The sequence below is a fragment of the Sciurus vulgaris genome, assembly GCF_902686455.1.
Source record: "Sciurus vulgaris genome assembly, chromosome: 3".
Taxonomy (NCBI): Eukaryota; Metazoa; Chordata; class Mammalia; order Rodentia; family Sciuridae; genus Sciurus; species Sciurus vulgaris.
Window position 1 is genome coordinate 126894930 of NC_136463.1, and position 13429 is coordinate 126908358.

General features: G+C 41.9%; 1 protein-coding gene across 2 annotated transcripts in view; it reads left to right on the top strand.

The window, feature by feature from the left end:
- The window catches only part of RAPGEF4 (Rap guanine nucleotide exchange factor 4), a 290423-nt gene that overhangs the window by 156565 nt on the left and 120429 nt on the right, over positions 1 to 13429 (top strand). For both annotated transcript variants that reach the window (XM_079135070.1, XM_079135069.1), the window contains exons 5-6: positions 2422 to 2494; positions 6606 to 6625. In XM_079135070.1, the coding sequence (XP_078991196.1) occupies positions 2422 to 2494; positions 6606 to 6625 (93 nt within the window). The remainder of the gene's footprint in view (positions 1 to 2421; positions 2495 to 6605; positions 6626 to 13429) is intronic.

Below are 13429 nucleotides of genomic sequence, written 5' to 3' on the forward strand. Positions count from 1 at the left end.
AATCCAACAGCTCCCCTCATCCATGGTTTCACTGAACATGACTTTAGTTACCTGAGGTCAACTGTGGTCCAGAATTATGCACAGTAGAATAGATATTTTTGAGAGATATTAAGGTAGTTATATTCACCTAGCTTTGATTACAGTGCATTATTATAAGTATTATATATTTTATTGCTGTTAATGTCTTACCATGCCTAAATTATGAATTCAACTTTATCATAGGTATGTGTGAATAGGAAAAAAGATAGTACATGTAGGTTTCCAGTATCCACTGGTGGTCTCAGAATAAGTGCCCCTCAGATAAGGAGAAATTACTGTAGTATAATTATAAGATATGCTACATGCACCATCCTGCAGAAAACAGACACTTCCCAGGTGCAAAGGACCTCATCTATTTATTCGCTGCACTGAGCCTGGGCCTGGGACACTGCCCTTACCTAGCAGCATACACATGCCTCGAAACCCAGCCTGCTCGCTCCTCCCCAGAATGCTACTCTATTTTCTTCTCCCACTATTGGTAGCCCTGATGATGTGCTCCCTGAGGGAAATCAGGACAGGTGCTATGAGGTTCATTCATTTGGGGATCAGAAAGGTACTTCCAGGAAGCTCAGGGGAATTGACATTGAGGCGCCTGAGACAACGAACATCATCCTGTCCAAGACAACATGGCTAAGCAAAGTAAAATGGCTTCTTTGATTAATGCGAACTGTTTCATTTAGGAGCCTATTAGGGACTTGCCCACAGCCAGAGGAATAACTCAAAAGGTTACCAGGGGTCACAGAACCTTCAACCCTAATCAGGAAGCTATGTTTCTCTAATCCTATAATAAATAGTATTATTTAGAGCCCAGAATAATTGAATGCACAGGAATGTGTTTCATGAAAGTCCCCTCATGAAGAAGAAGGGTATATAGTGTCATAAGAAAGACGAGAATCAGCTGGGCACCATGGTGCATGCCTGTAATCCCAGCAGCTCGGGAGGCTGAGGCAGGAGGATCATGAGTTCAAAGTCAGTCTCAGCAAAAAGCAAGGTGCTAAGCAACTCAGTGAGACCCTGACTCTAAATAAAATACAAAACAGAGCCAGGGATGTGGCTCAGTGGTGGGGTGCCCCTGGGTTCAATTCTGGTATCATAAAAACAAACAACAAAAAAGACGAGAATCAGAATTGGAAGGTAATCAAAGGAAATGGCAGGAATACAGGGTGCTGTATTGGCCCCATGAGTTTGTGTGAGTGATTCACTTAGAAGCACAGAAAATTATGATTTTAATGTTTGTGTGCAGGTGTTAGGATGGTTGCTTCCAAATGAGAATAAAAAAAAGATTTAAAAAAAAAAAAAAAAAAAAACTAGTTGCATCTTGCCTTGAAGGCTCTTTTGAGAAATCATCAATGTTGTATTACATATGCCATTCAAATCTACCAAATGGGCCAGATGGCTGCCCGAATACTGTGTGTCGCCAGCTGCCCATTGCTACAGATGAAGTCTTTTCTGCTGACACTTGTGTAACTCATGAGCCCCTTATAGGGCATTGATTCTTTTGATGCTGTCAAACACTTATGTGTCACCGTAATTATAAACCATAAATATACATGACACCCTGTGTTAGAATTGCCCAGCTTTTGTTCTGGAAGGGAGGAGGCTGCATTTACTACCTGAGAAGAGAGGAAAGATGGCTGACTTTCACCTTCTTTGTAAATGTTAATGCTCCTCTCTCATTGGATGCTCAAGGGTTGCTTTGCACTCACCAAACCTCGGCTCTCCCAGACAGCACAGACTCCCAAGGCTAATATATATTGCTAAGCCCCAGGATCAGAGATTGCCTGGCCCAAAAGCCAGGGGAATATAATTCAGGAGAATCCAAATGACTCTAAATTAAGCCAACCTATTTTATTTGACAACAGACCAAAAGTTCTTTGGAGGTCACAGAGCAGGCAGGTGTACCGTATAAAAGGAAGTGAGTGAAAGGAAGCGAATCAGCTTCTTTCAAATAGACATTTTTTTTCTAGAGATGCATTTCTTTTTGCTTTGAAAGAGGCTGATTCAGTGCCATTCACCTATTAAGAAGGAAGCACAGTTATTTGTATTTGCCTCTAAAAACTGAGTGCCGTTTCCCTGTAGCAAAAGCTGAGCATGTGTTTGCAGGGTGGGGAAGAGGGCAGGAAGCCCACCCCATTCAGATGCACCAACTAACAGGCTGAGATGGACCCCCGGGCTGGGGGCACATACATTCCTATCCAGGAAGACCCAGGTAGAATCCAACACCTTTATTTTAGACCAGAGGCCCCAGAGAGCACGTTTCTCGGCTTTATAAACACAAGGCTCAGATGCTTCCTGACACCCAAGGTTTCTGCTTTGTAGCATGTAAATAAATGAATGCTCCAGTAAATATCTGTGTGCTGAGTTTACAATCTTGTCTTTCAGAAATATCGACAGTATATGGCAGGACTTCTGGCTCCTCCTTATGGTGTTATGGAAACGGGCTCTAACAATGACAGTAAGTGAAAAATGTGAACATTTTTATATCTGAAAATTTGTCGTGTGGTGTGTGTTTACATGTGACCAAAAAAAAAAAAAAAAAAAAAAAATGTCCTACACCAGCTTGACAGAAAATCTCCAGACTCTCATGTGGATAAACAGACCTGCCAGCTCACACTCGAGATATTTAAAAATGGTTAATGTAAGATTATTTTGCGGTCTTAGCTCATGGAGTGGGGCGTGCTCTGGTGCCAGCTGCGACATCGGCATGCGTAGAGTACTTTCTCAAAATATCTTTATTCGATAGTGAAATGCAGTGTTGTTTCTCTGCTCTTTTAAAGATGGTTACTGAAGAGCATTTGTCTCTGCAACATCTTACTTATTTTGACTCTGTTGATCAGTCAGAAAAGCAGTGTGATTCATCATTTATTCTTCTTAAATCACAGCCTCTTCAGATGTCAACCCTCACTAGGCGCCGGCTGCTCCTCCAAGCTCATGAGGGTGACCAGGGAAGGTGATGGGCAGGTTAACTGTGGTGTGCTTTCTCTGGGTCTCTGAATGGCCAAGTGGCATGGTGTACACATGAGGTGCAGATGGCCAAAAACTTTCAGGCCTTCTGCAAGAGGCTAGTTTCTGGTTAGTGGTAAAAGAAGGGAAGTTTTTCTGTGTGATTCTCTTTCCTGGCTCCAAGAGTTCATAGACTTGGAGTTCACAAACTCCAAGAAGTCCCCTGTCCCTTCAGTCTGTGTATCTTCATGCCCATCGGAAGCCTCTGTATAGTTCGGTTACTGCTGTTGCTCAGAGTCTCTCCACGTACCTGTGTGTCTCCTTAAGCTGTGTGTGTGTGTGTGTGTGTGTGTGTGTGTGTGTGTGTGTGTGTGTATAAGTGTAACAAGGCACCAAGTACTGTAGTGTTGGAATCTGTGGCACTTTGACCACCAGACACAGTGATATGACGGGCAGCACTTCCTGTCTAAGCGACTTAGGAGCACGGAGTTGCCCTTCATACCTTCTCTCTGGTCCTTGAATTCCTGCCCTCCCTCCCAGTCTTGTCTCTCTGTGTAGGGACCCTCCTCCCTCTTGACCTGAGGCATCTGCAGGGAGCTGCCTTACCTGCTGCTCCTGTATCCCCTTCTGGATGAGCCCCTCGGCTTCTCTCCCTCCTGCAGAGGGACTGGCAGGTGGGGCAGGGTGGGTCTTTCTCTCCTCCTGTGCTGGTTTTTCTCTCTCCTGGCTGAGCAGGGGATAACTGGCCAAGAGGAGTGCTTGGGTGAAATTCCAGCAGTGCTTTCTCCTACTGGTGTAACTTCGAGCTAGACACTCACGTGGTTTCTTCACAGGGTTGTTGTGAGCAGTAAATGAATGAAAGGGTGTCATGTGTGTGGAAGGATGCCAGGCATGTGATGAGCACCCACATGGTGGCCCTTCTTACCTCCTAACCTCCTCACTCCGTGACCCCCACAGTCTGACTTCGGCCCCATCTTCTTCAATGCACTGCTCCAGAGTTACCAGGGACCAACCCATGAAAGAGCCACTTGCTCCCACCCCCCAAACTTACTGACTTCAGTGACTGCCCCCTCCATTCTCCCTGGGCTCCTGGGGCTCCTTTGCCGTGTCCTGATGGCCTCATCTGTCTCTTGCATTTTTGCTTTGTTCACAGGTACTTCTTCCCCTCCCCCAAAAGTTTAGATATTACCCAAGAGTCTGACCTTGGCTGCTTTTCTCTTTGTTTCGCCCTTGGCCATCATGTCTTTGCTGTGACTGATACAGACTTCCTCAACCAGCATCCCTTCACCCACCACTGGGCACCCTAACACTCCAGTGACCACTGGTTCCCCTTCTACCTGGATGTCCTGCTGGCCCCGTAACCTCAAAACGTTCATTAGGGAACACATACTGATTTCTGTAAGACCAGTTCCTTCCCCTCAAAGCCCACCACTGCCCTTCCTCTGTGCTCCTCCCATCCCAAGTTCTAACCCTCAGCCCCTCCGGCTGCTGCTTTATCTCCCGACCCACGGAGGCCGCGCAGTCCCAGCCCTGGCTCCTTTCTCCACAGTCTTCATGGTCTTTAGTTTATTTTTCCCCTGTAGCCACCTGGCCGAGGCCTTGTCCCTCTTGACCCAAGAGCAGAGATGAGTTGACCGCTCTCAGTATCTGACCCTTGGTGTCTGCCTTGCACCTGATTTCCACAAAACCTTTTTTTTTTTTTTTAAATTTTTTTTTACTTTTTATTATGAAAAATTGCAAACATACAGAAAGTAAAAAGAATGGTATAGTTAACACCCTTATTGTCATCATTTTGATCTAATATAAATGTTTTTGTACTTGTGATTTATTTACTATTAATCAGTTAATATGTAGTTTAATGTTAATATTTTGCCAGACTTCCTTCCCTTATCATCTATGCATATTCACCCTCAATGCTTCTGGAGGCATTTTTGAAAAGATTCTTCCATGTATGACCACAACATCACTATGACATCTAATCACGGGCATGATTTTCTTTAAGGACATCCACTATTAAGTCCACACTCAAATTTCCCCAACTGAATATCTTTATTGCTGATTACTCAAACTGGACTCCAATCGAGACCCTTGCCATTGCATCTGGAGTTAGTGTCTTAAGGATCTGTTCATTTTGAATAATCCTCTTCCCTTGTTTCTCTTGATCTTATCACTCTGTTCCCTCAGACCTTGTATGATAGTTCGTTGTCCATGGATGTTTGAATTCCAAGACTATTAATGCCTGTGTTCAACTTTCAAGCTCCTACGTGGCCTCAGATCACCTTTTCAGTAGTATTTCCCTACACCTACCCCGGTTTCCAGCCACTCAGATATGCTGATTTGTGCAACGGTGTCTTTATTTTATTGAATATCCTAGAAAGTGAACTTTTGCTATACCTTGTATCCCCTTGGGCAGTCAAGCCTCCTTCTTTCAAATGGTTGTGGAGTGGCCACGTGGGTGGGTGGGTTCGAGCTGTTGCAGAGTGCTGACACCAGCCCACCCTCGCTCCTCTGACAGACTTGGGAAAGTAATGACAAATATTCCCATGAATGTTCTCCATTTCAGGAGGCTGCTATCTTTGTTCCCATTTTCCTGCCTGAGGTTTCTGTCCTGAGACTATCCCAGTTTGGAGGATAAAGCTTATGTCTCTTCCCTGCCTAGGCTTTTTGCATACTGCCCATTAGGGTGGGCAGTCAGTTCTGTCAATACCAATGTCATAAATTCTGTGTGGCCCCTGTATAAAATAAAGAATGTCCTATTTACTCAGAATGTCCTGTGTACTCACTATTTCTACAATGCAAACCACCACACACTGTTTCCTTGGTTTGAAGTGAGGTACACACCACACATAGAAACAACCCATGCTTCTCCTTCCTCAACATGAGACCACTTGTGCCCACTGTACAGGGTGCATTAAGCTCTGCTGACTCTGGGACCTTCCAATGTGGCCATCGTTACCATGTCTGTCAGCCTAGCAGCCCCAAAGGAAGTGAGAAAAATGGGGCCCACCTGTAGTAGATGCTTATGAAATGTCTACAAATGAATAAGTAAATAAGTAAGTGATGAATAGTTCACTTTTTAGCTAACTAAAAGGTAACTGAGGTACCTCTGGGAGAATCCCTGCCATGCTCAGGCCTGACTAGAAAGAAGCGGGAGGATGCTTTGCTCAAAATGGAAGTTATGTTCTTATGTCCTAGTTGCCCCTAGATTTAAATCATTGGAACAGTATGAGGTGGTTTATGATGTAAAAATGCATTACCTGCAACTGAAAGGTTGGTGTCTGTCCACTGCCCTGAGTGTTCTGGTGCCAGGTCAGTGGAATTAGTTATTTACGTGATGTGAATGAATCAATGATGGATTTTTGCCTCTGGGAAAGTAAAGTATCTGGGAGAGAAGCAAAGTAAGCCTGGGTTTTGTTGCCTGGACATATAGCTCTGCTCCTGTTTCATTGATTTATTGGTTATATATTTTTATCCATGCTGCTATTTTTCCAACCAGGATTATATGAACTTTTATGGAAAACACCAAAATGTTACTTGCCTTTGTTCAGCAAAGGATTTCAGTTGCATTGTACAGGTTGATCAGACAATTTATGGCCTCTCTCTTTCTCTTTTTCTTCCTCTAGGAATTCCTGACAAGGAGAACGTGAGTAGCTATTCTCTCTGCCTACTTCTAAAAACTGTCGTAAGGTAAAAAGTAACCATGGTGACTCTACCAGCAAAAAAGGCTTTTGCTCTACAGTCAACAGAATAATAAATGTTTTTCTAATCTTTGTGCCATCTTTGGTGAGTCACTTTAAAATATCAAGGAGAGAAGGGTGATTGCTCTGACCTGATCAACAGATATCCCAGAGATTTAGTCTGAAGAGAGGTTGTTCTAGGGGCAAATGGTATGATGCTAACTGTTTTGTTTTTCCCATGATGCATACATGTCAGTAGAACAGATCACTAGTTTGACACCATGAAGAATATGAATTGCTTTTCCTTAATAAGAATACAAACCATGAAATTTGGGGTTAGTTGATGAATTCGCCTGGTTATATCTAAATACACTAAAGTCAACATATTTTGGGGAAAACAAGTAGGAAAGCTTTGGGACAAAGCTCCCACCAGCCAACAGTGCCAAAGGTAGTAGTTTAGTGGCACATCTGTGCATATAAATAACAGTAACACTAATTCTGTTACCTAGACTCCAAATGCAGACAACATGGAAGGCTCAGAAGTGTATAGGTATTAATCTGTAGGAGTATTTTCTTGGCACTCAGATGTATCACCTTGGAATTGTGTTCCTTGTCTGTTGTACTTAAGCAACAATGTGACCAAACTGTCATCCTTTCCTTTCTCTACTTTCAGTTTATCTGTGAGCAGATATACCATCTTATTTAAATGCAGATTATTTGTGTATCCTTTTCCAGAGATCTGGCTCTTTCTTTAGGTTATTCCCTTTTAATAATGCTGGTTTTAAAGAGCTGGGTGGAGATTCTGGCCCACTTGTTCTACCCCTACAAGTGTGGCTTCCAAACCTACCAACGCCACTGTAAATGTCACACCGAATATATCTTCATTCGGCTCACCAAAGGATTTCAGTTCCTAGCTGCGTGGCCTTGCACAAGCTCCTTGATTGGTCTAAACATCCGTCTTAGCTTTAAAATGTGGATGTTACTTATGATTACCTTAAAAGGCCGTTATGAACATTGAATGAGAGAATTTGTGGAAAGCATAGAGTGAGAACAATAGAACTTGGTAAATGTTAGGACCGTTAATGTAATTAGTATTTTCTCAAGTCTCCTATCATTTTCTAGCTATCTTTTCTCTTGTGAACAGTATTCTACTCTTTATAAAGTAACTGTCCCTTGGCTTTTTATGGCTCTACTTAAACTACTTTTCTTTGAGGGAACCATGCCTTTGATCTTTTGTTGTTAAAAAGTATCTTGGTGTGTTGAGTAAAGCTGTAGAGAAGTAGAATCATGAAGATTCTAAAGCAACAGGCTTTAGAGTCTAAAGTAAGGAGCTGCTTGCCACCATTTTGGACACAGATGCCCCGGACCATCTCTGCTACCCCAAGTAGCACGCAGATCATTAGCCAAATCCAGTAATAAAAAGGGCCTTGTCCTTCCTCATCAAGGACTACCAGTGATATGGGGAACTCCTTCAAAATGTATAAACCCTGGGAGGGTGAAAATATCCTAAGCTTCAAAAGGAAGCTCCATCCCTGTCAGGCTCCCAGTGACCTTTCCGTTGGGCCCCTGTGGTGGGATGACAGGAGTGAAGCTCTAAGCAGAGGGCCTAACGGCTGTGCTCCTGTGCTCACCTCAGGACAAAATAGGAATTTGAAGCTTGCAGAACGTCAGATACAATGAGTTATGAACACGTTACTCTGAAAGATTAGGGGAGCCGATCAGACGGTGGCCCAGTAGGAGTAGCAGTATGTGTTTATTTGTATTTATTGGGCTACTCTAGGTCACATTCTCCAGCAACCCCAAAAAACACACTTATTCTTTATTAGCAAACGGAGTAGATGTAAGGACACCACATGCTATTTGGAAAGCTCTCCGTTATCAGTCAAGTAAAGCAAATGAGATGAAAGACACTCATGAGTACAGTTGAAGTTCCAGAAAGATAAAAAGAAGCCTAAGAGCCTTAGAGTGGTGTTAATTGAAAATTTTTCCTTTACAAGGGACAGGTCGTGTTATGATGATTTCTTTTATCCTCTGCCTTCTTTAACTACACGCTGAGCAATATTTCCCTTGTGCTTCTAAATAACAATCATGCGCCTGCAGACTGGAAAGAAAGCACTCAGACAATTGTTTCAGTGTCCAAACACATTCTTTGTAGAAAGAGTGCCTTCTCCTTTCCAGCTTCTACTATGGGCTTGTTAATCACCATGGTTAACTTTTAATCAAATATACAGACACCAATATGTGGTGCTTTTAAGTACCTTGCCAGCTATGTTTTGTTTCCAGACTCCACCTTACCTTGCATAAAAAGAAGTTCCTTTGGGATGGAGTTGTAGCTCAGTGGTAGAGCGCTTGCCTGTCATGTGTGAGGTGCTGGGTTCGATCCTCAGCACTGCATATATAGAAATTAATTCATTAAATAAAAGATCCATTGACAACTAAAAAAATATTAAAAAAAAAAAGAAATTTCTTTTCATAAGTTGTACCTTCATAGAAACAAACGGGCTGGCAGTTACTCACTGGATTATTTTGTCTAATTTCTATAAGTGATAGGGACATCATTAACATCAAGTGACACAGGCCACTAGAACCTGAAAAATACTAGAAAAATATCCATGGAACCACTAGTACAAGGAGACAATTTTGACAGGGCTGTGGTTGTATGGGGGATGTTGGTTTTGTCAATAAATTCTTCTCTTTGATCTGTTAAAGTTCTATTTTTTTTTCCCTCTTCTGTATGCGCCATATGACCACGTTTAACACTGATTTTAAAAACCACAATTACAAGTTTTATAGTTGAATGTTACAGTTGCCCTTTGAAGGAATGAGTTTGATTTTTTGCTACTGATGTAAAATTTGTTGTTTTGGGGGCTCAGTCCTCAAGAGGGTAACTGCTGCAGGGTTTTGTGATTTTAGAAGTTTATGTTTTTCCTCTTCATTATGGAAGAAGTCAGAGAAGACTCGGGGCCAGGGGACATTTACAAAATAATCCCATTTATAAATATCTTTTTTCCTAAAGGGCCCCTTGAGATCCTCATTTTTAGGCAGTTAGGGTATGGATAGTGTGATGGTCTGACTGGTTTCTTGCTGACTGCTGAAGAGTGCTCTCCCGGTACAAAGCAGGACCCCTTCAGAACTCAGTGTTTCCCAAGTGCTGGAAGATTTCATGCAAGCAATTAGGAATGAGCAAGTATGGGGATCCTTTCAAAGTGTTTGGCAGGTTTCATTTTAAGATTACTTTAAGCAGGAGTTTCTTAAGCCTTTAAAAATCACAAGTCATTAATTGGAAGACTAGGGTTTTTTTTTTTTTTTAGAAATTATTATAAAGATATAAAGTTTCAAATGGAAACTGGTAGGGAAATAATCTATACCATTTGTGAAAGGTCTCATGAAGGAGAGGGCAATAGAATAATAGGCAAGAAATTATGAGGAATTTAAGGAATGTTCAGGGAATATAATAACATTTTTCTTTATTGCTGCTGTTTTTCAAGGTTAGAGAAAACAAATCAGAATTTTGTCCATCTATTATGTGCTAACATCTTATTTTGCCACTGTGTATGAGCTATGACTGTGATTCTGGGTCAGATAAAGAAAAAGGACATCAGGCATCCTACAAATGTAAAACATAAAAAACTCAGATGCCATAGAACCTGGTAAAACCCTTCAACCCCAGCTTTAGAACACCTACTGAATTCAAACTAACACTTTTCTGCAGAACACAGTTTTAAAATTGACTGCTAGAGGTCCAGACCCTATGAAGACTCTTGGCCAGAGTTCAAGATTTGCCCTGGGCAGCTGTTCTCCTCTGTCCAAGGGTATGAATGGTTGAACTAGCCCAGCACCATTCTGAAGTGAAGGTGTAACTGACCCAGAGTAAGAAGCTTAATCAGAGAGTGAAATAACAAAATGTTAAAGTCGTAGAAACTCCTGAGCCTGCCTGTTCTGATTTTGAAGGACAAATTGCTTATCACCCAAGTGAAGATTAGATTTAGCCCTGCTGCTGCCAGATCCTGTGACTTGTGTAATGTGTAAATACAAATTTCTTGAGCTGGCCTATTAGAGAGTGTGGCCCAATGAGCCAAGACTTCTCTGTCCCTCCCCCTGCCCCGTCCCCTCTCTCAGGCTGAAAATGTCACTGACTTCATGCCCAAGGTGCCAAGGACAACCTCGGCTCTCCAGTCTCTGAGGAAATGTTTGTTTTTGTCTTTGTGAGTTATGCAGAATGTCCTTGCTGAATTTCTTTCCTTGTTTCTTCCATCTGTTCCTCTAGTCTGTTTTAAGAGCTGACTACACCATCTCTCTCTAGTTTCTGCGATTTTTAAGTTTGAGTTTTTAAGATGATGTGTAGTTTCCACTCATCTCAATAGGCAGTAGTCGATGTAGGTAACACTATAAAACCTCGGTCCTTGTCTGTCATCAGTGAGACCAGGCGTTTGTTGCCTCTGACTGTTCTCCACATCACCCACAGGACCTGCTTGCTGTGAGTTTGCTTGGTGAAAAGGCATGGAGTGGGGTGGTGGGTCATCGTTGTATCTTAGAATTATTTTTATGATTTTATGAACTACATTTGATGATTGTTTTAGTGTTTCTAGGTTTTCTGTCTTTACGATTTCTAAATGTCTTTTTCTGAAATAGAACTTTCTGGTGGTGCTGCTGCTGTACTGGAGATTTTCTGGGCATGCAGCTGTGTTAAGCTATCTAACCCTGCTTTGAATATGTTTTCTCAATTTTTTCAGTGATCAGAATTTGGCGTGGGCAAAAGATCACAGAGAAACCAGGGAGAATCATGTTTGATGGTGAATAATGATAATCATAATAAAAGACATGAGATTTCCCCCATCTCTGTAGCCAGCAGCTTCTCCCTGCTCTCATTTTAATAAGTGGCCTAGCCTGGAGATGAGGCTGCTGGATATCAGCTCTGTGTCTGAGAATCAATTCCGCCATTGACAGGGAGTGTGGGACATGATGTCATGTTAATGGTAAAACACTGTACTGCTTATTCCAAAGTTGTGGGAGAGTGCATCGCTGGCTTCAGAAACATTTTATCCTGTCCCGAAGGCAATTATCTTCATCACCAGTTACTCTGGGCTGCTGGCACGTTATCTCAATTAACTGAGGATAAAATATATAGCATCGTTTATGTTTGGTGTATTTGAGTTTCTGTCATTTCTGTTTTGAGGAATTGAGACCAAATTATTTGCAAACTATGTCTTATGGTTAGGAGAGAAAATTGTAGTGTTCTCAGATTGGATAAATTAATCTAGTGTTGACATGTCATTTAGAATTGGAATTCTTTTCTAATAACAATTCTGTGTCAGGCTCCCCTGAGTCCACAGATATTAAAATATTCTGTAGCCATTACATTTAGGTAAAATTACACTGAAGATAGGTGACAGATGGATAAATGTATATGTATGCACACATACACATGTTCTATATAAAGACACATAATATGTAAATTCATATATAACAATTCATATTCTTTAAAATTTCCAGAAAAGAAAATTGCCAAATCTTCTTTAGTGATATGGTTCAGAATTGTTTAGAATTCTTATTGCATCTTTTTATCAATACCTAAACCCTCTTCACTTCAATGTAGTTCTGTTTTCTGTTTTCTCTGGTCAAAAATTTACTCAGAGACACCAATAGAATGTATCATCTACTTGCTTGAAAACCTTTAATTTAATCCACATTTGTTGATCCATCCCAGGCTCTGAAAAGCACTATGAAAAGAAATGAGCATGGCGCCTTCCTTCAGGGAGTAGAGTCCATCAGTGGAGGCGGGGTTCCATGGGTGAGCAGCGGGACCAGCGTGTGGCCCCAGGCGAGTCCTTTGGGAGCTCCTCCACCTCCCGTTACAGCCCCAGCTCTGCCCTTGTAAGCATGCGAACTTGAGCAGTCTCACCCCACTTGTCTCCTCTTCTACAGAATGAGGATAGCAACAGTGCCAGCCGCAGGGGGCGCTAAAGAGCCAGTGCATGTCCAGTGCAGTGCGCACAGGCAAGTGGAGAGGCCCAGAGCTGTCTCGCAGAGAAGTGCCAGTGGATTGTGTGATGCAATATGGCTGTTACCCACATGGAAGGGAAAGGGTGGGCTAGGCTGAGGACATTGCATGCAAAGGAGCAAAGTACCAGAACCTTCACTTTTGAGGCTAATTTTGTCAAATCTAAATCAAAAACTGTTTTCAGTACTCTTACTTTCTAAGGATCCCTTTCAAAGTTATCAAAACCTAGCTTCAAGGTGCAAGCATTTTGAGGGGCTTAACAAAACTCCTTTTCTGCCCCTTCCCAAAGCTTTATCTGTTTTGGATCCAGAGAGGCAATTAGCTTGAATTTTCCCCTATTTGTACTTCCCAAAATCATGCCTTCTTTTTTTTAAATGACAGAACTAAATTGCTGATGCCTTTGAAGCCTATTGTTCACTCTGACCTCCAGCTCCTTTTCTATTATAATTGCTCAGTCAATGCTCCCTCATTTTTGTTGTTCTCCTTTGAATTACTTTGCAAAGCTTCCTATTGAATTTTGCCCTTTTTCCTTTCCTTATTTGTCAAGGTCATTTTAAATTTCAATCCAGTTTTCCTAACTGTCAGCCACCCCCACCCAATTGGGTGTCATTGTTAAATTTGATAAGAATGCTTTTGATTCTATATCCAAAGCATTAATAAGCATGTTAAATCTAGCAGCATTCAGCTGGGGACCTAACCCTGTAGAATTCAATTTGTTTGTGCTAATTTATTTGCATACATTATAAAATAACCCCATCCAGACATGAAA